Source organism: Plectropomus leopardus, chromosome 16 (assembly GCF_008729295.1).
Source record: "Plectropomus leopardus isolate mb chromosome 16, YSFRI_Pleo_2.0, whole genome shotgun sequence".
In the NCBI taxonomy this organism is placed as follows: domain Eukaryota; kingdom Metazoa; phylum Chordata; class Actinopteri; order Perciformes; family Serranidae; genus Plectropomus; species Plectropomus leopardus.
Window position 1 is genome coordinate 25026306 of NC_056478.1, and position 26354 is coordinate 25052659.

General features: G+C 38.6%; 1 protein-coding gene across 3 annotated transcripts in view; it reads right to left on the reverse strand.

Annotated features, from left to right (window-relative positions):
* col12a1b (collagen, type XII, alpha 1b) overlaps positions 1–26354 on the reverse strand; it is a 145334-nt gene that overhangs the window by 115777 nt on the left and 3203 nt on the right. For all 3 annotated transcript variants that reach the window (XM_042503436.1, XM_042503434.1, XM_042503437.1), the window contains exons 3-13: positions 23683–23799; positions 20889–21032; positions 19125–19184; positions 17442–17705; positions 16365–16529; positions 15179–15352; positions 14511–14801; positions 13716–14318; positions 10591–10872; positions 10235–10510; positions 6780–7052 (exon numbers count right to left, since the gene is read on the reverse strand). In XM_042503436.1, coding sequence (XP_042359370.1) covers positions 6780–7052; positions 10235–10510; positions 10591–10872; positions 13716–14318; positions 14511–14801; positions 15179–15352; positions 16365–16529; positions 17442–17705; positions 19125–19184; positions 20889–21032; positions 23683–23799 — 2649 coding nt within the window. The remainder of the gene's footprint in view (positions 1–6779; positions 7053–10234; positions 10511–10590; positions 10873–13715; positions 14319–14510; positions 14802–15178; positions 15353–16364; positions 16530–17441; positions 17706–19124; positions 19185–20888; positions 21033–23682; positions 23800–26354) is intronic.

Genomic DNA, 26354 nt, shown 5'->3' on the forward strand with positions numbered 1-26354 from the left:
AATGAGAAATAGAAAACATAAGAGCATAAATAAATATAAGAGCACAAAACATGAGTATTATAACCTCCTGTAAACCATTTAACTGCAGCTGTACCTCTGAAAAAACTGTTGTAAAACTAAAACCAAAAGGGCACATGATTAAAGTACAGGTCACAAGGTTTCTCAAATATTTCTCCTGTTGGCCTCTACGCAGCTCTCTGACACAATGCTAGAGGAGGACACTCAGTCTGGGACTCCCTGCTGCTGAAACCTCACAGTCACAGTGGAAAGTCTCTTGGCCGATTGCTTTGTATAAACTTGGCTATTCGACATGTTCCATCTACCATAAGACATTTAAAGCACCTTCAAGTGCAGAGAGTAACTGCAGTTTTCGTATGGGTGGCCCAGATGGAGGGAGAGAAGAATCACTGTGGTAGTCTTATTGGTGCTACTTCACATCAGAGGAGAATGCCGTCAAAGTTAAATAAGCACAACAGTAACACTGCCAGAGTTGGGTGCTCCACGTTTGCCGCCTCATTCATTTCAATGAGACCACTGGCTCAGAGGGGATGCAAGTGTATTTATGTTTTCCATGTTTTATGTTTTTACCAAAAAGAACCACAAAATACCTCAGCGTTTTATAAGCGGAGACCGCATATGGCATCCTTAATATTTATCCATCTTTATGGGGTTCAATTACCCGTTGCTAAAAACAAACGCAATGCTTCAAATACATACCCTTCAAGACATCCTGTCTGTTCCCTCAATTTAACTGAAGATTTAGCGTATTGATTAGAAAGCTTTCCATCATAGATTATGATGAAAGATGTGAAAAGGACATGGCTGACGTCTTTCAGCACATTTTCTAGATCAGTGATTCCCAAACTTTCATTAATCCCGGAGCACCAAAGGAAATATGTGTTCACAGCCAGTCTGCACAGCACCCTACAGCACTCATGTCCTTTATCACCTTCATGTGATAACTGAAGAGACAATGTTTTTTGGCCAAAAATTTATGTTCGCTCTTTTATTAGGAATCTTAACTGGAAACTAAATTGTGCTGTCGTCCAGAGTCGCCACAGGAAGGCTAAGTGAAGCCCAGTTGTAGTCAAAATCTGTAGCTTTCTACAGCTTTGTGGCCAAGGGGGAAAATAGGGCCCTGTCTCCACGTATGCAGATATTTTTGAAAACAATTAATTTTCTTCTCCATTAAAAAATAATAAAAATTCTCTACACACTTTTACAAAATATTTCTGTCCACAAAAATATCTCAATACCTCAAATACTAGAGAAGTGAAATTAAGCTGACCAGTATTAATATCTCATACAATAGTAAAACAACAGCAGCTATTTTTATTTATTTTTAGATATTTGATTACTGTTTTTTTTAACATTTTTCCAGTACACTGCCTTAGGTGCTATAATATTGAAATGTGACTCATATAAGTCAATGAGAAAATGTAAACAAACCGGTTGTGCACTGTTGCTGTTGTTGTTTCTGGCACATTCTCATCACACAAAGCAACAATGCAACGTACATATAGAAAGTAACCAGAGTTTGGAAAACTCTGCGCCCTAGAGGACATTTTCAAAGATGTCTGTTTTAGTGACTTTAAAACTATGTTTGCGAGTGGAACAGGCAAAAACGTGGTAAAGAAAAAATTATTAGTGTTTCAAAAATATTTGTATACATGTAGACTGGGCAAGATTTCATCTTGTTCGAACCTCAATCTCTCCCTGAAGCATGCCTAAAAAGCTTTTACAGATAAAAACTGTTAAAAAAAAACCCAAGGTAACTGCCTGTCTAGTTTACAGGTTAGAACAAGCTGGAGGTCTGAGACTGATCACACCAACAACTACATTCAAGGAAAAAGATGTTAACACAAGCTTCAAAGCTTTGGATGGTCAAAAAGTCCAGTTTCGTAATCCAGACAAACATGTCGGGTTTTAAGGTTTACAGACATGTACTTTAGAAGTTTCAGTGTCATGGGTCATGGAAGTACAAAGGACGGCATAATGCTCATGAACATGAAAACAGGAAACAAAAAATGTCTGGAAAACTTCCTCAAGGACACCTCATTGTTACAATTTTACAACTTTTTATGTTACAAGCATTGTCTTGGAGGTTTTTGGCTTCAGGTCCTCATGGAAGTCATTCATAATTAACTGTATGATTTCAAAGATGCACTGTCATCATCTGACGATAAGTGATTCCTGAAATGTTCCCTTCACTCTACACTTTTGAAAAGTTTTCCATCTCACAGCATCGTCACGCCATACTGGTCCTACAATCAAGGAGTCCTGGTGAATGTCAGGTTTTTGGGGTCTTTTCCAAATGACTGTTAAAGTGAAGGACTTAGTGGAAAAAAAAGCCAAAAGCAGCTGCAGAGCCTTTATATATCAGCTGCAGACAGGTTTACACCAAACAACTGAGCGAGATAGACCACATTTATACAAATGTCATTGGACTTTATCCTGGGATCAAATGTGCCATTGTTTGAACAAATTAGAAAAGGATGAAAACAAAGTCTCTCTGTAGCATTTATACAGTAGTTTGGGCAACGACCCGAATTAGGTTGATATATCACAGAAAGCATTGTAACTTGCTGATTTTTGGCATGAGCAAGAGTTTTCCATTTTAGCTCCCATTTGGTCGTAAACAGAAATCTCTAGTGCACAAACGGGGCCCCGATGAAGCATAATATGAGCTCTTACTGTACAATAAGAGTTTTACAATAAGAAAGAGTGACCTCACTGGTTTTAATGTGAGTACAGTATCAGTGCAGTTTTCCACTGCAGAGCATTGCAGGTTTTGCTCTGCGTGTGAGGGAAGCAAAGGTAACGAGGAGCCTCCTGCCAGCTGCCTCTGATGCCTTACTAAAACACTTCAGAACTAGACTGTGAATACAACAAGGTGGAACAAATGCACCATGCTGTGCCAGTACAGAACAGACTACCTGAAGCATTGGAGAAAAAAACGAAAATAAAAAAAGAGGAGGTTGTATTAAATGCATGGTACTATGACCAGGGAGGCATGTGCAGGCTGTGCAGGCCGAAACACAGAGACTGCGGACAACACTATTAAATTCCAGGCAAGCCCTCACAAGGTGAATAGAAGGCAAGATAGCAACAAAGAGAGAGAAAGAAAATAAAATAACACGAAGAAACAAAGAAAGACAGAGGGAGAGCGACAGAGAGGGAGGGGCAGAGAGAGAGTGATGGAGAGGAATAAAGAAAATGGAAGGGCGGATGGGAAAGACGAAGACAGAAGGTGAGAAAGAGAGACACATGGATACGGAGACATAAACAGAGAGGAGGACAGAAACAGAGACAGGAATGAGTCAGTATTCCCTGCTCCTCCTAACCTTCCAGCCCTGCTCTCAGCTGGGTTACATTCCTGTTCAGTCTTGCTGTTTCTCATCTTTACCTCTCAGCCTGTATGGCTGGCTGCTATGTCCACTGTTACCGTCTGTGGCTCACACAGCTACATCTCCACTGTTGGGAGGCACGGGTAAGTAAGCCTTAATCAGCTACATCCATTGCAACAAGTTCAAGGCCACCATGATCGCATCAGCAGAGATTTCTTGCAATATTCACCTGTATTTTCTACAAAAAGTTGTTTTTTTTAACTCTTCTATTATTGGCATTTATTGAAGAGCAACAGTTAAGATACAGATAGAAAACATGGAGAAAGAAAGCAACAACACATCCCCAGTTTTGACTCTTTTAAGCATCAGTAGCCAAAAGAGTCACTGTGACATAAATGATGTCCTTCAATGTCCGCAAAGGTCTGCACAAACTATCTGCATCCTGCCCAAAATATTTTTATATGTTTATAATGTGCACACATCCCTGTACACTGACACTCAATGTAGTATAATGAGAAACACATACATGTCCATGTCTGAAACTTTATGGAATATAATCGGCCCTTCTAACTAATTTTTGCAGCATTAAAGAAACAAGAAAACCTCTGACAGCGAATGCCTCCACTAAATACTCAGTCCTATTTGTTAAACCTGGATCTGCTGCAAAGGTATGTATTATCATAGAACAGATATGCAAGATTATCTTCATTCATAAGCATGAAAATAATGAGCAAAATAGCAAAAACATTCACTTTGGGGGAGCGGTCTACATTCACCATGCAAGAAAATGCCCACTGTTAAAATGTGGCAAGGAACACTGTTGCATGTCATCATGTTTGTTTTAAGAGAAAGCTGAAACAATTATCTGATTGTTTCGATTAGTCGATCATCAGGAATTAGTCTGCAACAATGTTCATAATTAAGTATCGTTTTCGCTAAATTGTCAAGTACATATGACAAATATTTCTGGCTCCAGCTTTGTCATTTGTCTTATTAAACATAGATAATTAAAAATTAATAATTAATCTTTTGGACTATCAAACAAAACCAATAATCTCTATGTTTCAACTTGCATTTTGGTAAAGTTGTGATGAGCATTTTTCATTATTTTCAGATATTTCATCCAACAATCAGCAGAACAATCGACAATAAAACAATAGTTGTAGCCCACTGTGACATCTATTCAGTTTTGCTTCTTTGTTTAACTCTCTATTGTTCCATTCAGGGAGGATTATAATTGATTTTTTTTAAGTTTCACTTCCAAATAATACATTCAACCTGGAAATCTGTTTAAAACCAGTGTGATCATAATGTTGTTCTGCTGAGCTCTGTTGTGGTGTTTCCCAAAAGCAGCTTAAGGCTAAGATGATCTAAACCCCACTGATGTAAATCTATGAGCTAAGATAATCTAAATTTTGAGTAAACTGTTATAACAACTGATAGATGAACAAAAGCTGCGAAAATAAGACCCAGGTGGTAAAGAAATGAATTGTCTTTTGACATTACTACAACACTAAGAGTAAAGCTATAAGAAAAGTGGATGTCATCTTCTGTTCTTTCTTCTCCTCTCCCTCTCGGCACCTCTCTTGTTCTGATTGTTTATTATTACTCTCCTGTAACAATAAACCTGACCCTTGAAGCCTCTCTGGGTATTGAAAGCAGGATCACTTCTAACATTTTGCTCTGGAGCAAAAAGAAAGCCACGTTTAAACACGGACCTGTATCAAATGTTGTTTGTTTTAAAAGCCCTTCTGATGTTTTGATCGTCTTCCAGGGTTTTGTCACAGAAATTACAGCAAAGACCTCAAACATTAGCTGTGGTTGTGGAGCCACAAAGTCATAATAAAAATAGAGTAATCGCTTAATCTGGGAGGATTAGCGGGTCACAGCTGCATGCCAGAGCTGATAGAAATAATGTCCAACTTCAAATGATCAAACTTTATATTGCATCTGTGAAGACAGATATTAACATATTTTAAAATGTGTATTTTTTCACTGTATCTTTTGTATACAAGGCATTACTAAATATTAATTATAGTAAGTGTTAGTAAGAGTTACTGTTTTTCAGGACACATGCTCGCACTGAAGGGGGAGCTGTGTCTTAATTTAGAAGGCAATAATAATTGTCTTCTAAATTAAAGGAATTTTTCATTAAACCAGCATTAAACAACCATTTTTATAACAGTAACTCGAATAACTCTTTGTGAAGTGAATGTGCTGCTGAAGGAGGCTTAGCAACCAACTTGAGAGTTCTACAGAGGTCTTTTAGCTGCTTTTAGCTCATGGTTTGATTTTGCAGCACATTTACTTTCTGGTTCGGTCTCAGTGCTTCCAGCAGCAGCAGCAGCTGTTTTCATCAAACAAGCCCAGATATAAACCCACTATACACTCCCTAACCAACAGCAAGCAGCAGACAGACCACAGAAATAAAGTGGGTAGAAAAGGCATTCCATTTTAAATCAACATAGAAGGATGGCCAAAGCAGCAGCCTTTTCTGTGTACTGTTGCCATTGCAACCATTGTAGTGACCTAACTTCTGTAAAAACTTTTGTATAAACAAATCAACTTGCCGCAACTTGCCAACTCACCAAGGTGAGGTTTTGCAATAATTACAAAACAAACGGTGTAGTAGTACAGTTTTAAATAAGTAATATACAAAATATTACCGTACTACCCCGTGTCTTTTGTTGCCGTTAATTGCATGTTTGTAGAAACATAATGCACTGAAGCTGCTCAGATTACAGCTGAGAGACAGACAGAGACAGTGGGGAAACACTGCAGGTAGATTCACATCTAATTCACTGAATAGAGGATTCATTTCGACCAAACCTAGGTTGGTGATTGTTGAAACAATGGAAAGACTAACATTTACTAAGATGGTTGTGGTGAGTTTCATTTCATTTCTGTCCAGTTTGAATGCCCAAGTGTGTTTTACAATAAGTTAACAAGGCAATTAAGCTAAAGTTAGTCTTAGTTTGGTGAAAAAGAGAAACTTGGATTGATACAGTTGTATTTTTCTGTTTAATAAGGCAAGAGGGTGGAAGAATAGGCCAAATGGAGATCGCAAACTAGCGAGTGTGACACACTTTATGGCCCTACTGATTCGCGTTGTCACCATAACAAATAACAACGGCCATTTGCTGTTAAAGTCATCAAAACTACAACAGCAAACAGTTCAATGTCCTTTCTATCCATTCTATTTCTTTGAGACAGACACAGTTAGAGACTTGCTGGTAAAGAAAGTAGAGCACTTAGCAGCTAAAGAGACGGACAATTCCCTGAGGAGTTTGTGGAGACCAACCAGAACTAGAGAGTGAATATAAGACTTACATTCTTCAGGTGGACACAAACACTGGCTGGGTATCTACATATGTTTTCCTGCCATCTAGCAACCAAAATGCAATTGATTCAACAAAAGTAGAATTGGTTTACCTTCTAGTGTAGTGCCTCTTCCCTCCAGGGGGTCACCAAGGCCGGACCGGTATCGTGCACTGACAGAGATGTCGTACTGTGTGGCCGGCCGCAGGTTCTTCAGGAGGGTGGCCCTGTTGTCGCCTTTCACCGATACTTCCTTTCTGGGCCCACCAGCAGAGGGTTTGTACGCCACACGGTACTGGAGCACATTGCCTGGTGCTGGCTCCCAGGAGACTTTCATTGAGGACAACGTCTCATCGAATACCCTCAGGTCACGCGGAGAACCCCTGGCTGAGAGGGTGAGAAAAAGGGTCAGAAAATGCAGCCAAATTACAAATTAAAAATGTTTGCTCTCTTGAGAAGTCAGAAATCAAAGAATTGTGATCATTAATAAACAAATTGTCTTATGTGATAATTCTAACATTATGAGTAACCAAAATGTTCAGGAAACAATTATATTATGATTGCAAGGGGAACAAAACTATCTCAGGAAAAAAACGTCATGCCCCACCTTGCCATTTATTCAAGTTTTTTTTTCAAAGTTTGTTTTTTTTTTACATAAAAGACACCATATTTTTAATTGTTTTATTTTTTAATAAATCTAGCAATTTATTTTAAATGTATGTATTGCTTAGTCTAAAAATGTACAAAAAAAAGTAATAAATGCACATCACTTGTGAACAATGCAACATCATTTACAGTTACACACTACTTAAGATCAATGTTGCATATTTTACACAATAAAAGGGTGCAAAAACATGAAGCAGTAGTTATGGACCTTCTTTGTGCACGATGACAGAAGCTACTGACACGCCCAGCTGTATATTTATGACTCCCCAAAGCTGCATTTACATAATTTAACCATTGCAGGCCTTCAAGATGTACAGCACAACCTTGAGTAAAAATATGTTTACCAAAAAAATAAAAACTCCTGCAAAAACTAACATGAACCACTAGCGATACACTGAATAACTATTGAGAAACAGTGGCCTGATAATTGCGCATCATGCCCTTGACTGGATAAAAAAAATGAATGAGAACCATTTTGTCTCGGATGTCCTTGACCAAAACACTGAACTCCCATTTGTTTGAGCTAAGCTGCACAGTAGAAAACTGTGTTTGTGCTGGGCAGCTACCAGGATGTGAATTAGTTAAGGAAGGGCATGTTCCTACAATTCTCCCTTTGAAAAATAATTGTTAAAATAAAGAGCTGACTCATTGCCCTGCTTAACGACGTGGTGTTAACGCCTACTGCTGAGTATAACTGTGAAATGTTTTATTGTTTAATCTGCCCGACTGTGTGTTTTTTTTCTTACCGAGTGAAGAAAATGTAATGGATTTTAAGTGAAATGCACTTCTTTTTTTCCTAATAGTAGTCAGAAAATTTAAAAAAGAGTAAAGTGATTCCCGGTGTCTGCTGTATTATGTGCTTTTGTCCCAACACAGGATTTCATGGAGAAAAAAAGGGCAATTCATGCGAAACCTCAAGGCATTGCATCAATTCATAGTTTTGAGATCAAGTCATGGCACAGTAAACATTGTAATAGGAACAATATCGTAAGCCATAATGGGGGGAGGAAAAAACATAAATCCATCTGAGAGCCAGCTGGGTGTTTCATGTCAAAGAGGTGCAAGCTGGGATTAATCCTGCCTCTTTTTATAAACCGTCAAAAAACAAAAAAAATCACCTCAGACGACAAGCAGCTGCACCGTCTGAAGGAGTTGGAGGAACCAGGAGGTGAACAGTACACTTAGACACCGTAAAATAATGCTGTTGCCATGGTCGACAGGTCGACATAATTTGTTTATTTCCAGCGTTTTGGCTCAAGGTCGCTAATCTTAAATGTCTTGTGAAGATATGCAGTACCTCCCTTAAAGCGCTAAAGCTGATAAATTTCTCCATGAGATAATCTCCCTTCAAGAATCTAGGAAAGATCTCGACAGTTTTGTTATGTCACTGTCCAGATTTTAGAGGGTTGTTAACTCTCTAGATCTCCCTCACTTTCCGTCTCCACTGTTTATCACAGGACATCTTGACCCACTTCTATTTCCCAACTTTCTGTGCTTCTGTCTGTTTTTCATTTCTTTCCCTGTAAGGCAGGACTGATCTGACGAGGAGCTCAATGGGTGGCAGGTTGTATTAACACTGCAAGGTTAGGAGTTCACTTTCCACTGGGGTCGAAAATGTGTGGACTCCTGGCACTCCCAGGCAATTTCGGAATGAAAGCAAACGCCAAATGGCAGAGGGAGACTTACAAAAAATCCACTGTGGACAAACAGAGTCACTGAAAATGTCAGAATAAAGTCTGCTCTTATTTCCACTGTGGTCTTTAAATGACGCAAATAGACGGAATAACAGCTTGCTCCCAGAATAATAGTTTTTACTGTCCCAAAGCACAGACAAAATGATCAGCGGACATCTGCAGGCACCTGTTGTGGATAAGAACTCAGCCATTACTCAACCAGCTAATCAGATTTCTGGACTTCAGAGCCTCAACCTCTGGTCCAAAATCTGCTTTGGAAGACAGTTTTGCCACCTACTGGAGCTTAAAACACTCATGATCTGTTGATCATTATCTATTAACCATTTGATCCCTTGACTGTTTTTAAGTTAAAGCCTGTGAATAAAGGTTTTACAGCCTTTATTCACAGGCTTATGGAGTCATCGCATTTTCTGCGTTTTCAGGATGAATTAGGTTAATTAGAAAATAATATACTATACATGTTATATGTGACGCTGTTTATGACAAAAATAATAAAAGGTCAGTTAAAATGGTCTCATGAAACTGTTTCAGTGATAGAAGAGCCTGTTTGATGGGACATTCTCAGTCACACTATAATCTGAGAGAAATGTAAATTTCGTTTTTGTGATGTATTGTGTTCCCTCGGCTTGCGTCATTCAGTATAAACACATTGTCAGTGTTGGCACTATATTTTCGATCATGCATCGTGCTGTGGTTGATGGAAACAGGTGGTGTATTTTTGCCAAGGGTTTAACAAATTAATCACATTTGTTATTGCCCAACTTTGCTCCTGGGCCTTGTTTGTTTCCCTTAATATTGTTTATATTTTTGGCAATGTGAAGTCATGCTTGTTTTAGCAGTCACTGTTTGCACTGTAGCCACGGAGGTACAAAGAAACAATCAGCTAGGTTAGGATCACCTAGATTTGATACCGTAGCAAAAGTTAAGATGTGATTATTAGTGGCCACAATCTGAAGTTACATGGAGCATCATTTTTTTAGAGAATTCATAAACAGATTTATTGATGTTTATGCTTAATGGATGTTGTAGAAAATCACTTAAAAACAGTAACTTGCACTGATCCCGCTTTAAGATTGGCATGTGTGTTTTCTGGTTGTGTTGAGTTGTGACATTACTAGGTAATGTGAATTTTGATGCAAAATGCGGGTTAAGTGCTCCGTCTCTTTTCATTTGCTACAGTGTAATGGGTGCTCTGAAAGCTATAGTCACCTTCTTTGGTGGTGCCGTCAGTCTGCCGTGGCACTCCGGGGCCAGAGGCGTACTCAGGAGTGACTGTAACGCGGTAGGTGGTTTTAGGTTGAAGCTCCTGCAGCACAATAGTTGTCTCAGTGCCGACGGTGGTCGTCTCCAGCCTGGAGCTCTCGTCCCCTGCAGGTTCGTAGGTCAAGCGGTAGCGAGTGACGTCTCCTGGAGCTGGCTGCCATGATACTCTGAAGCTATCTGTTGTCTCTTCAGATACTTTTAGGTTCTTCACGGAGCCTAGCTCTGTAACCAATGTGAATGATTTAGTTTGCATTACCACTCCTTTTTGCCAGCTTAAAAAACAAGGTTAAATGTCAACATACCTTCTAAAGTGGTCTCATAGCCAGTCAGAGGCAAGCTTTCCCCTTTCATGTATTGTGCATAAATGTTGACTTCATAACGGGTGAGTGGGGTAAGGTAGGGCAGGACAGTGGTGAGTGTGTCCCTGGGCACAGACATGGACACATAGTGTCCATCGTCGTCGTCATCTGCTGGCCTGAATTTAACCAAGTAAGACAAGGCGTCTGTTGCGTCGTTCTCCCAGGAGGTCCTGAAGCTTCTGGAACCGATTTCTGAGAAGGACAGGGCCTTCGGCTGGGTCAGTTCTGAAAAAAGTGGAAGGTAACAAAGTTAATACAAGCAGAAACACTGCCATGTGGAAAGTGAAAACTCTGGGGAATGATTTTTAACTATATCAAAAAGGATGATGCTAACCAGGCTGAGCCTTATTCTTGGATAAATGTTTGTATGCACTGTGGAAAAATAATAAAGAAAACAAATGAAGGATTCAGGAGAGCAGAGGGACTGACCCACATGCCATTTTAGAAATTGTGCAATCTACAACCCTCTTGACAGCTCCATCATTCAAACAACATGAGGAGGGTGGCTGCTGTGCAACTCCCCACTGTGGGAGCTCTTTTAGCCAATTTGTTGGATGGAAGTTGTGACTGTGCCGCTCAGGCAGGCTCCTGTACACTTCTCTTTGTTGACATAAAGTCATTATTATATAAGAATTATATAATCAGTAATCAAAGCTGGTGTGAGTCACATTCTGTGCTGGCAGACCTGGAAGCTACTTTTGGCAAAGTAAGAAAGTGATTAATAGTTGGCTTTAAGTGGGTGAACCAGCATTTGTGAGTAACTTTTCTTGCATGTTTAAACTTGACTACCAGATGTTTTGGGGTTGGCTAATGATTTCAGTTCAAAGAATGCATTTCAAAGTCAAGCTTTGTTTACGGATACGTGACGGACAACACACCTGACGGTCTGATGTGTACTAATGGAATCATCTGGTGCTGCAACTGGGTTTAAACAAATGAAAAAGGAATCTCTGCATACACTATTTGACCCAGTTCTAATGTTTCCACTCACAGAAACTCTCTCTGCCCTTGAAAGATCAAAAGGTAGACATGTGTTTAACACATTTCGGCAAAGAGGAGGGTTCAGTTGAAAAAAGACACGCTTGGGAAAGTGACATGAGCGTGATTGTGTGCATATGAACAGTTGTTGGTGCTACTCTGTATTCTCCTCTACAATGGGTGTTAAGAGTTAAATCTGGCTGCTGCACTGATTAATTGTCAATATGTTTGATCACTACCAATGTTCTAAATCATTAAAGTTGATTGATAGTTCTCATCAAAACATGTACATAACGCTAGAGTGGTAGACTTTTACATATAAATGAAGATTTCTGTATTTTGCATTGTCACAGTTTTGTGTTGGGTGTCTGTGTGACTGAGGGGAACAGGAAGGGGGAGGAATATGTGGGTGATTCTGATCGACCATTTGGAAATTCAAAGCGCTGTTGCAATGTACCATGCGGTTATCCAGAGCACTGAGCTCTTGGAGTGGCACTCTGTCTGGAGAGATGGACAAGCAGAGCGCCGAACAGAGTGAATGTGTGACTAACTACACCGTTCATTAACTCATGGAGAAACAGAACACTGTTTCTTCGAACAACAGCTCTCTCATTTTAGTGTGGAGCATCAGATTAGATTTACTAACACACCCTATGTATGATGACAGTTTTGAAATAAAGAGAGCATGGCAATGGAGCCGCAGCTTTGAGTATGGTGGAAGCTATTTTGGAAAACCCTAAGAAGCATCAATAATGTTTCTGGAGTGGATGCTCCAGATAAAAAATAAACTTTGTTCAAAGGATGGATTAATATATAAAAACAATTTAAAGAGAGTGCTCTTGGGGGTGGGGGTGAGGCAGCAAGCTCACCCATACAGGAGTGTAAGCACACTTCAACAGTGTTTGTGTAATAACTCTCACTGCCAGAGGAGGGAGAAAAAAATTCTGCAGTCTCGCTTTAAAAAAAAGAAATTAACTTGCTGACCCCGCACAATGCTAAAAAGCACTCAGCACTGTTCATTAAATTTTTAAACAAAGTGGTAACTGCATGAACAACAACCTTAAAGATACACAATGCAAGATTTTCGTTAAAATAACAACAACAAAAAAAAATAATCCCTCTCACTCATCACTTATGAATACACTACACTACAAGTGTTAGGCAGTGAATTTTCCCACGGACACTCTGCCTGTTGTGTTTTTTATTATTTTTGATGTTCTGTGCTCAGGATGTTTATGGGCATGTACCTCCACAGCACTCAGGTGAGGTCTGGGCTTTAGTGATCAGGTGCCAGACCATAGGCAGTCATCCAAGAGACACTGCACTGTAAAAATGCGATGAGGCAAAATGCTTATCAAGTAAATCTGCGGCTGGTTTTTATTTGCTCTTAGCGTGTTCACAGTAAGTAACCAACAATCTTGTGTTGTATGCCTTCTAAAAGAATATACTGACAGTTTAGTGCTCCATAATTGGCACATTTTTGTTTCTTCATGTGCCATAGATTAAATAAAGCCAACAAACTAAGTATGCAAACTATTTCTACAACTAAACAATGGATAAGCACAGGTAAACACGCTCTCAACCCTCTTACAAACAACTGATAATATGTGACTGCCTCGCTCAGTGTGACAAATCACAGACAAAGAATCTTTGAGCAAAACTGAGTTTAAATTATTCAAACCAGATAATTCAGTGTCCACCTCTTCAGCTGAAGATAGGATACAATGATAAACCAGATAAAATAAAACCAGTAGAAAGCAGCCCACATTTCACTAATGCATGGGAAAATACTGAATATTTTTATTTTTCATTACTTTTTAATTACCTTTTTGCCAAAGTCAATCATAAAACACCCTATGCATGACTACTGCAGCTTAATTTTACTAAATATCGAGGTGCTTTTGTTTACTAATGTGCTTTCTTTTCTGTTTTTAGCATTATGACAAGAATAAAGCTAGAATACATAAAACTAAAAACAAAAGTGATGATTTCCAAATGACAACCAACTCTTAACCAACAGTAGATTGTTCAAAAGAAGTTGAACATAGCACATTATCATCAGCATAGAGGATTCAAGGAATATTACTTACGTCTCTGCTGGATGTTGCGAAGTTCTTGCTCAATTCTTAGGCAGATGGACTGTGTGAGTTCTTTAGAAATTCTCTGGAAGGCATCGAAGTCCTCTACGGTGTACACATGGGTTTCTGCTGGCGTATTGGCGATGGCCTCAAGCTCACTTCGTACAGCGTCCTTAACGCCCACAGCAAAGATCTCAACATCAGCATTCCTCAGCCTGGTGGCTGGGTCCTGGAAGGCGTCGGACGACTTCCCGTCAGTGATGAGGATGTTGACACGGGGAACATTGGGGCGCGCACCTCTGTTGGCCTGGAAGATCTTCTCTCTGACGTAGGTCATGGCCCTGCCAGTGTTGGTGGAGCCGCCACGGTACGGGAAAGACCTCACAGCCTTGATCACAGCGCTCAGGTCATGGTGAGTGTTCAGATAGAACTCTGTGTGAGGGTCCCTGCTGTACTGTACCAAGCTGATCTGGACCTTATCTGGCCCAATGTCAAACGTGGTCACCAGTACCTCCAGGAAAGCTCTAACTTTAGCAAAGTTAGCAAGACCGATGCTGTAGGAACCGTCAACCAGGAGGACAACATCGGCTTGAACATCCACGCCAAGAGAACACTCTAGATTGCAAAAACAAAAAGCACGATTAAAAGGTAACTGGCTGGCTTCAGTGATAGCGCATTAATATATAGGCTATTCACTTAAATTATATCAAATTATATTCTGAGACTTTTCGTTCTTAAAGAGGAACATGTACTAAAAAGCCAAAATAAACTAGTTGGGAAATCAGACCATCACTATTTTATACTCACCCACTGATACTTTGACTGGCTCCGTCTTCTGCATAAGCATGATGGGCTCACTGGGTGTCAGGCCCTTCAGGGCGAACAGACTGACCTGGTACTCTGTGTCTGGAGAAAGGTCTCTGACTACCACTGAGGTCTGGGTCACGCCCACGTATAGTTCCTGTCGCTTGCTGCCAGCCATCATGGGGATCATCTGCACCTTGTATCCAGTAGACTCTCCGATTGAGGGGTCCCAGGTCAACCGCATGGACTTTGAGGCCACCTCCAGGATTTGGAGGTTGGAGGCTGGCTCAACGACTGCAAAAATCAGTGATAATCAAAATTATCTGAATCTCATTGTGCAATAAATGTGCACATATTTGTCTCAGTACCAGTGTAGGTGCAGATCAGATATATCTTTAGGGGTTTTTTAATTTGGTTCATTAAAAATTTACATATGCTTAAAAAAGGGACCATTAGAAAAACAACAATGCTAAAATGGTGACAATGATGATCAAAACCTAAAGGAAAAGCTTGATATTTTGGAAACATGCTTATCAGTTTTTTTGTTGTTGTTGTGTTTTGCTTTTTTAATGGGACTTTTAAGACAGATGTGACATTGTGTCCGTTTTTTCAGGCACTATAAACTCCATGTGTACTGAGTATAAAGTTGTTGTTTTTTTCCCACATCTCACCTTCTTCTCCACTGACGAGTGAGTTAAGTTGATCGTCGATACCAGCGCACACCTGAGTGATGAGCTCTTTCTGCACACTCTTCATCGAGTTAAAGTTGGCAACATTAAAGATGTGACTTCTGTGAGGGGTGGAAGCCATCTGCTTCATCTCCTCTTCATCAGCCTGTTGAATACCTAAAACAGACAAAGAAAAACAATAAAAAATCGAAGTGCATGATTATTTATGACAACAGAGAAATTGTTCCATTGAAACCATTGTGACTGACACCGCCTGATAAATTCAGGGAAATTCACTCATTTCTGGGCTAAGAGGAAACACCAGTGTATTCATAGCAGTGGTTGTAAAATCACTGGCATCTCATGGATTGTCGTGTCAGAGGTAAAGGGTGAATTTGCTCCAAGTCTGTAAATACTGTATGAAATGAGCAATCTATAGAGACGTGGCGTTTGGCTCCACATTAGCATATTAAAAGTTCTCAAATCCTCAACTTTTTTTATTCTACTCTTGCTGGAAAGTCTGACCGCATGGGCAGTAAATATGAAATTTTACAGTCCTATATTCTTTAGTAACACTTATACTATTAGTAAAGCTGTAAGCCCTCAGAGAATACAGTTTATTCAAAGTTTGAGTCAGTGAAATATCAATGTGATGTGGCAAATATTCCTCATTTCACTCCAATATTTTTTTCTACTGGTTATTTTGCAGATGCAGAAGTGAACTTAAACATAAGGTAACATAAAATTTTCTTTTCTTCCTGCCTTTTATTTACTGAGCAATTGTTTCTTTTTGAACATTTACAGTGTTACTTCTGCACGTTACCGGCTTCTCCTGCAAAAACTGAGAGCATATTCCATGTTTCACTCAGCAATTATCTATTAGTGACCTGTTTTCACAGACCATAGAAGATGATCTGTTATTATTATTCAACCGCTAGCCCTCTTTAACACCATAGCAACAGCCCACTTTTGTTCCTCCATCCTAGGTTTGTGGAAAGTCTGACAGTGAAGCCAGAGTGTAAACATACATTAAACTTGCTATCACTCGCTTGTAATGTTAATGATGTTGGAATTTCTTCGGTTATTACATCATCAAGAGCTGCTTTTGTTACGAACAACAGTTAAAAGCATTAAATACGAATGGAAAATGTAAGATGTGGAATGTAATAAACTTGTTCTGGCTACGTACCGAGGACAAAGATCTCCACCCCCCTGCTCCTGAGCTGCCTGGCGTAATTCTCCACTGAGTCCTCAGATTTGCTATCTGTGATGATCACCAGCACTTTGGGGAAACTCCTCCTGGAACCGGCCGCCTCGGTGAAAGTGTTTCTCAGGAGGTAGTTGAGAGCATCGCCTGAAGCAACGAGACAGGCAGGGATTAAGCTTTCTGTGTCAGCATACACAGTATAGGACTAACACTTCTTGATTATAGTCACTACTTAGTAAGGAGAACATTTTTATAGAACATGGCTTGTGAAAATCAACATTTTCATTTAGAAAAACTGCATTTAAAAACTACTGGAGCTGTGTAGACTCGACCCACCGGTTTGCTCGACATATAATGTGCTAATTAACTTGTTCTGATAAAACTGAAATATTGAATGAGTTAATCAGGGAGCCAGTGCACTGCTGATCAACCAAGAAATTAAGTAGAAATTAAGAAAAGAAATTAAGAAGAGGCTAAGAGACACTGGCATACTCAGCTCTGGACCAATTTAAAACATATTTTTAAATTTTACTTAGTTTGATGAAATAGATACTAAACATGTTGCTCACCGATAAAAACACTTGCTTCTGTGTTTCATAAATTTTACATTTATCATCTATCATTAATGTAATCTATTAGATTTACTAGCAATACAAAGAAAAAATGCCTGAAGCATTTACATGTTCATTTTCAGTTTTTCATTCATTTTAAATGCCAGTTATGTTCATTAATTTTCGTGGTGTATGACAAGCCCCTTCTTCATGTAAAAACAATTAATTAGTAAAAAAAAATAAAAATCATTATTTAAGATCATTTCCTTTCCAAAACACCAAAAAATAAAAATCAATAAACATATAAAAAAATATTTAAATAAAGTATTGAAACTTAAATATAACGTAGATTTTTCTTTAAAAGGCACATCTAAAAGGGAAAACTGTAAATAAAAAAAAAAAAAAATAAAATAATTCATAGTCCAAAGAAAAAATGCTAAAAAAAAATGGGGAAATTAAACTGAGGTGAAAACTAAAAATCTAAAATTGAAGGAAATTAACAATGTACCTGTCCTGGTGTCTCCTCCTTTATACGGCAGTGAGCCGATGGCCCGGATCAGCTCCTCTCGGGTCGAGTGTTTCTTGAGGTTGAACTCTGTTCGGGGGTCACTGCTGTACTGGACCACGCCCACTCGGGTTGTGTCCTCTCCAATCTGAAAAGCACTGGCCACCGCTGAGATAAAGTTGCGGATATATTTGAAGTTTGGCCTGCCCACACTCGAAGAGCCGTCCACCAAGAACACCAAATCGGCAATGGCACTGGGAGAGCATTCTGAGGAAAAAAGTAAAAAAAAGGAAGGAAGAAGTGGAGGAGAGGAGAGGAAAAAAAATAGAGAGGGGAGAAGAAGAAAAAGTGAATTTAACATGAGGGCACTTCTGAAATTTGGGTAATAAGGCCCCTTTCTTAATTATAAAAAAACAAGGATCATGAATTAGTGCATAACTCAATTTCAGTCATGCCAAAACAAATTTTAAAGCTTGGATAAAACTGGTGTTTTGGTTAAATTTCCGACACGCCAAGCATCAACTATGACCATCTCCCTAAAACCTTTTGTGCATTACTAGCTGCATTTGAGAATGTATGGCACTGTTAGTTTCCAAAACTTAAAGGACCTGATTCAGGTTGTCTGCACACAGTTGTCAGCATGGAGATGGCTAAGCAGCTAGCAGCTGAAACACTAACTCCATAAAGTGTACTAACAACGGCACCAGTGCTGACAACGATAACCGTGTTAACCTGGGGCAGCACTGGAAGGTGGGCGCACCGACGCAACATTCACGCACCGACACAATCATTAAAACACACAGAGCGGGAGCCCTGAATGTTGTACACGGCTGCATTAAGGCTCTCTTAACATTAATGTCATTGCCACACCAAAATTAATTAAAGGTTTTGCAGAATCAAGGTTGTGACAAGTTGGATGAGAACTTGAGTACTCTACATGCTCAATGTTGATATGACTTTGATCCCATGTCATATGATAAAGTTTTATCTCATTAAAGCTCTATATTGCTAAAGATAAAGGTTTTACCAGTTTTTAAATCGTATTAGTCGTTATTTTCTGGTTGTTTAAGCATCTTTAAACAGCCGCTCAGTCAAATTGGATGTTGAATCTAACTGTGGTGTTGTAGGTAGAGGTACAGAACTGCTTTCCTACTCTGGGAGTTTCCTTGTGACTTTCCTCTCATGAAACGAAGGAAAAATCTGCACAAGCTCGTCATCATCTGCAGAATCGGGCCAGGGCAGCAGCAGCAGCAGCAGTGCTCTTGTAAATCAGCATCTGTAATGGTTTCCACTTCTCTCAGCACTTCAGGGCTGGGCTCCTCTCAGCTCGCTCCCCCAGCTCCAACAGCAGCTTCCCCGCCCCACCTACGACCCCCGCACCGAGCATGTTCTGCTTCCTCCACATTGGCATAATTGGCCGGCACTTGACCAAACCGATGACCGAATACTTCAGAGATTTATGGGGGCCTAATTTTGATTATTGCTATACAATGGGGTGTTGTGCGGTAGGAGCCTCCCTTTGCCGTTGAGCTCACGCTGATGGACGCTGCCCAGCGGTGGGAAGTAAATTTGAGGAAAAAAAAGTGGAAAAGTTCTAGCGGTGACTTGAATTTTTGAGACTCATTATCTTAGCACTGAGTGAAACCACTTGTCAAATGAAGGTCTGAATCAACAAAATGGACTTACTGACTGATTCTGAAGTTTCAGGTTTCCGGGATGTTCCTCTGGTGCCGCCACTTGACTCAACTGAAAGAAAATATCATAATGAAGAAATTACAAAAGTAAGAGACAATCCAGATAATCTATCTTCAGCAATTTTCTACCCTCTATCCACAAAAGCCTCAAATCTTCATTTTAATGATCTATTGTGAGCCATTTTCTGTCAGTAACTGTCACTGTTTTTCTTCAACAAATGACAGACCACTCAAACTGGACCAGAACTCGTCTCTTCTTTCCATACATGAGATGTATTCTCTCTCATCAGAGGGTTTCTTGTGCAACATTTCCTCCTCATAGATACAACGAACGTGCAAAGCAAGCTCCCAAATGGCAAAACTAACAGGTTGATGTCATCGTTTCCGACAGATTTTCAGGGAATCTCCCGAGCTCGGAGGGTTTCTCAGATCATCAGTGTTTGCTGCGGTGCCAAGCAGGCGTCCCCACCAAACTGCTGCCATTACATTAATGGAGACCTCACTCATCTCTGGAAATCTGGCTCACTACTCATTTACTTACTCATATGTGATGTCAAATGAGACTTTAACTTTTAGTGGACTTTTATGTCTTCTGACCTGCAGCAACTGCTATTTTCTGATCTTATCTGTCAGTGAAAGACTGAATGCATTGCCTCTTTCACCAAATAAATCAGTAGTTCACAAACTTTTTGGCTCATGAGCCTTTAAATTAAAGCTCCCTACGACCATTTATCATAGACCTTACTGTGGACATAAATTACTAATAGTTCAACCAACGAAAGTATTTTGGAGGCCCCAATTTTTTATAGGATTAAAGAAAAAAAATGAAAGTTAGAACATTATCTTGTGATCCATCACGATAATCATGCTAGCACACACATTGGCTCAAACAGATACAATCATTTTGTCAAACCCCTTTTTTATAGCATCAAATAACTAATTAGAACCAAACTAATGAGAAAATGAAAACTTGAACTTACAGCAGCGTGATAATAGGTACCTAAAATAAGAGAATCCATCTTTGGGAAAAATATATTTGGCGTGTACTTTGAATTTTTAGTTTGGGCCATGTCTCATTGGGTAACATGGAGGGTGCTGGGTTAATGACCTGTACCGCAGCCAGTCACCAGGGGGCGATTGAGAAGTCATGGTTGTCATATGATCCATCTCTGTAAGTGTTGCAGGGATGATGTTTTTCTGTAGGCTGATGCCGAAATTAGCTTCGCCCTGGTTCCCTCGTCAAAAAGCCTCCAGGATTTTTCCATTGGATTTTGGATTACTGCAAAAATACTTCAAAGTTCACAGTGGGGCATTTACTGATGTATTTCATGTCGCAGAACAGAACTTGAAAGTCTCTCAAGCTTGTGTTTCCCGCAGAACTTATTTCAGGCATCTGACCAAAAACCTATTCAAAAAACCCACTGACTTTGAAACGAGGGAACTGAAGGTGCTGAAATGCTCACAAATTTTCAGGTTTTAGGACACATTCCTGGGATACTCCATACATACAATACTTAGGTGTTCCTGTTATTTTGTCCTCTGAGTATATGGGGCCTTTAAGTGTTTTACCAGCCAGTGTGGTTTTTAGACTAAAGCAGGTCATTATCATGGTGACTTCTGTGCCAAAACTGACCAGCTGCAGACTCACTTTACTAGCATTTTGTTGAAGGTCTGGTGCTAATTTACACACACACACACACATACATACACAAACAGACACACACTCATTCACTCACTCTGGGACACGGTGACTCACGTGTGATCTGGCCGGAGATGGGCAGACTCTCCTCTGATCCAGCGTACGCAGATATTGTTACGACATATTTCACATCTGGACTAAGGTCTGAGATGGAGGTCTTAGTCGCAGATGCAGGCAGAGTAAATTCTTTTGTTGGTTCTTCTACAAGAATGCACAAAGTCAGAGGGAAGCCATTAGGAAACTATTGCATTACTTCACTTCTCCAAGAGTCAAAACAGGGCTTCAGAAAAACCTGATTCTGACTGTTGACCTGAAGACTGGAGGAGCCGTGTCAACACGCAACAACAATATGATTCAATTTGATGAAAACTTTCCGCATTACTATGAATCAAAACATATTATTTTAACGATTAAATACCCCATTCTTCCATTCAATCAAGCGGCAAATATTATTTTGGGTCTTACAGGCAAATACAATGTGCCCCTTAATACCCCCTTAAATTGAAAAACTAACCAACATGACCAAGTGTGCCGTTGCTGGCCTAACATTTTGGAATTTAAGGGTTATTTTGGTTTTGTGAAAAGCAATTATTTTATTATTAATTATTAAACATAATTTTTGTGTAAAGTCTTCCTTGTTTGGATTATTTTCAAAAATCCTCTTTTACTCTTCAATCAAAATGGGTCCAATATTTATTATTTAGCTGCTTCAGTTAACTAGTTGGGTTAACAGTGTTTCACCTGGAAGTTATTAAATGTAATGTTAAATATGCTAGCTAACAATAGTTCTGTCTGTCAGCATTTTCTTAACCTTAGCTGATTATATTTAGCTGTAACACCTAGCAATTATTAATATGCAAGCTAACGTTATTTACTTCTGACAGTTATGGACATAAATATGCAAGCTAACAGTAAGTTTTTTTGTATTTTTTAGCTAACATTAGTTATGTCAGTTAGCAATTTCACTTAGCTAACAGTACTTACCAGTTACACCCAAAAGTTATTGAATGTAAATGCACAAGTTAATTTCAGTACTGTCTGTTAGCTGGTTTAACAAAAGTTAGGAGTTCTTTAGCTAACACTGGTTATGTAAATTGTTATTTTCACTCAGCTAGGAGTTACTAAACAGTAAACATGAAATCTAAAAGTTATTGAGCGCAAATGCCTAAGCTAGTGTTCGTTTTGTCATTTAGCTGTTTTCGGTAAGGTTAGCTAAAAGCACCTAGCAGTTACAACTGGTAGATATTAATAAGTACACTGAGGGCAGCTCTGTCAGGTGAGCGAGTTAACGGTCAATGAGCTAACAGTATACTTACACCTGAAAGTTACTGAACGTAGTTATGCACGCTAACATTTGCTGTCGCCGTTATTTGTTTTGTTGTTAGCATTACTTATGTCGGTTAGCTATTTCACACAGCTAATTGTACTTAAAAGTTACACAGATAGTTGGTTCAGTAACGTTAGCTAAGAGCGACACCTGACAGTTAGCCTCGTCAGTTAGCTTCACCTAGCATTAACAGAGTAAAAACATTCAGTAGCAACTTCTCATAATCTGTTAGTTCTTGAACTAACATCAGTCTGTGTAGTGGTGAAAAAATTACACTTGGTAAACATAGTAGTAATACATAGTTATAATAACTTATAACCAGAGTTACCAATTTGGGGTAACCTACCTGGTTTAAATGAGACGTTAATGCTGTGGGCATGATCACCTGCTGGCGCTCTGAATCATATCTCACCGAGCCGGAGCGAGCAGAGCTTTGCGGAGTGGAGCACAGGAAGTGGGGCTGGACGATCCTCCCCCCGTATTTTTTATTTATTTATTTTTTTATTTATTTATTTATTATTTTACTTTATTTTATTTTATTTCGGGGGGGTAAACAAGCTCTATATTGCTCTATTATATTTCTTCTTCCCAAAAATTCACCCACAAAGCCTCAAAATTATAAATAGATAAATAGAAAAATAAACCTCAAAATTATACACCCCAAAACGGAAAATTGATTTTTATAGAAAAAAAAACTCCCAAACTCAATTTTTTAAAAAATAAATAAATACATCGAAATTATAAAAAATAGGACAAAAAACACCCCAAACTTCAAATTACACCAAAAAATGTAGAAAAGGGCAAATAAACAAAACAATTAGAAACAAAACTGAAAATGACACCATCCAAAACTCAAAAATATTGTCAAAAAATTAGAAAAAGATTAGATGTTTTAAAGAAAAGTTGGCAGCTTGTACTTGTATAAACTGTTTGCTAATTTAATTTATAACAAACATATTTATAAACCCTTCCTATAATTTTTATGCAAATATCATAATTTTATAAAGTCACTAAAGCTGTGAGATAAATGATATTTTCCTCTGAAATGTAGTGGAGAAAAAGTACAAAGTAGCATGACAATAAAATAAGTACGAGTGCTCTGAATTCATACTTAAATACAGTACTTGAGTTAATGAACTTAGTTAAATTCCACCACTGGTTTTAAGATATCTCTTTATTGTAACTAAGAGGCAAACCATAGAAAAACACCCTGTACAGGTGTGTTAAGTGTAGCAGTAGCAGATATGGCTCTCAGCTATTTGATGAAGTCTTAAGGAAGTGACATCTACACTCCTGAGCTAAACTAATGCCGACAGTTTTCCATGGCAGTGATAATGTTTTTCTTGTATCCCCCCTTTTTTTATCATTAGAGCTCCTGGAGCCAAACATGTGTCTGCAGAAATCTTCACATAATTGCGGGAAGTGTCGAGTCTTGCTGGGCAGACTGATGTCTAAGAGACTTTATGACACTTGTAATGTTACGGGCTCTGCAGGACATAACTCGCACGTTTAATGAGCACCCACCTGTGTCTGACGTCACTTGTATTCTGTAGCCTTGTATCCTGAACTGTGGTCTGCTCCACAACATTTGCACTGTGTTCTCATTTAAAATCTTAAACCTCAAATCTGACGGAGGGTCGACTGTGAAGAGGAAAAGAAAACACAGTTAATCCTGCAGCTTTAGGAGGGGGATGTATTGTATTGTAAAGTATAAAAGTTTTTTTCCCAACAGTCAACACTTCCAGCAATGAAGTTTGACAAGTTCACTGTTGGAGCAAACAACACAAGACAAACCAAACTACAGATGTGAGGAAAGCCATTTTGGAGGAGAAAAAAATGACCTCCGTTTGAGCTTGTGTGGCCAGCAGCCACAATCAACAACTCAAGCAACACACTGAGACAACAAACACAACAAAACAACACAACATCACCTTCCTACAGTTTAGAACATTCAAGAAGGAAACACAAACAGGGTGGGAAGATGAAAACTTTGGTGAATTTTGGCTATGACCGGGGCTATGGAAACAAAGAAAGGCCAATTTGAAATTTATAAGCAACTACATACCTCATTGCACAAACAATCTACCAGTAAATACCACTGAGTTTATAACACTGAAGTATTTTACTGTGAGGACAATCCATCTGAATAGATGTGCTTTGAATTTTCCAGAAAGGAATTTAACATTTTGAGCTTTAAAAACTTCTTTTTTTTTTTGGCTTCACAAAGCCAGGGAGAAAATAGTGTCCAATATTTAAAAGAGAAACTGTTTCAAGATGCTCAGACTGAACTAGTCATTCCCTTATTATTGAAAAGTTGGCTGCCAAAATTAAACTTCATCCGAGGAGTCGCAAAAAGCCTTCATGGGACCTATGTACATCCAAGAAAGCAACTACATTTTTTGACTTAACTTGAATTTTTTGGACCAAAAACCAACAATTTAATCTGTGAAACTTAAATTTTAAATTGTAAAATGTTAGACTGTTTGCTTCACTTTTCAATTTTCTTTTCCTTCAAAGTTTTTGAAATTTCAAAACTCTCAAAATTCTTCTTCTGGAAATTTCAAAGAAAATCAATTCAAATTGATTTAAATTTTAATTTTAAATTGACGGCACTCTTTGCTTCCATACCGATCATTTTAACAGATGTTTTTGGCAGTTTGTATCCCAAAAAATCTTTGACTGGAGTCACTCTTTAAATCACCAACCACGTAGTCAAAAAATAAAAAGCCAACAAACTACAACATGGACCGACTGAAATCCTGCAGACTGTCCATGACCTCAATCCAACTTATAAAGTTGAATTGACGAACAACAAAAACACAAATCATGATGAAATTCTCCGGTATTGATTGTACAATGGGTCTGCCTGATCACTTTCATCGTCTCCATTGCAAACCTCACAAAAGAATGCACCATGTCATTGAAGACGCGTACGTCTTTTTCCGTTCACATTTCCCAAAAATCTGCACCAGAGGTTCTTAAACTACGTCAGCTCCAGACCCCAAATTTTTAAAAAGATATTATCACAGAATTGGCCCACTCCAACAATCCCTTTACAATGTAAAATCTGACTAGTTTAGTTTACTTATTATTGTTGTTATTATTATTATTTTACTAAACTCTAGGAAACTGAAAAAATTAAAAATGTAACATAACTGTTAATCTTTATTTATGTTTACTTTATATCTAATTGTTACGTTTACTTCAAATTTAGCTATATTTAATAAAAATAAAAAAATTCTGCTGAATGCACAATAGTCATATTTGCATATTCTTAAACATGTTTAGTAAACAGAACTTGCAGATCTTCTAACTTCATCATCTGCAAAATCCTCTTTGTCATGAACAAGGTAAGTCAGACTAACTTGGTTTACCAAAGTTGCAAAAACTTAGAAAGAACAAGGTTATTAAAATTCTGGTTTTTAAGTTGCAACAACTTTGTAAATAGTAAATACAGCTCAATTTCAAGTAAACTTAGGTATAAAGTAAACATAAAATGAGATTTATACTTAAATTTAATTCATTTTTTAAGGCAACTGTTTGGGGTTTTTTTTCAGTAAGATCAATTTGTCAAATTTTACAGTGCAGAATCTGGATTATAATTTAAGAACCGCTGGTCTTTGTGACAACAAACAAAATAAAAAGTGCACACAGATTAAAGTTGATCTTGTGATCACGGACATGGAGGATATCATGCATTGCGTGTACATGAAAAGTTGTTAACAACAACTTGGGGCAACGGACAAAAAGTTTCCATGTACACAAGGGGACCACAGATAATTTTTCGAAAAAATATTTTAAAATGATATTCTTCAGGTTGGGGTTGAGAACAAAATTCTAAAATGTCACCTATACTTCATAGTCTAGCTGGCTATGACGCACTGTTTTCTAAATGCTGTCTTGTTGGCTTGCACTCACTTCAACGTAATCGTGCTAAGAGCTTAAAATGAACAGGAAGTAACTCAAACATTGACAATTAAACATGTTTAAGTAGCTCAATGGCGTGATTAGCTAAAGTACGGCACTGCATGTTCGGTTGATTTCAGCGGCAAATAATCTGTTTTTCCAACAAGAAAACAGGATCGCTCATGATTTATGGAGTGAACAGACTCCTTTCGAATATATTTCCGTTCACCAGACATTTCTTTAACTATTCTGTTAATTACTCAGTCATATAAAACACATCGCGTACAATG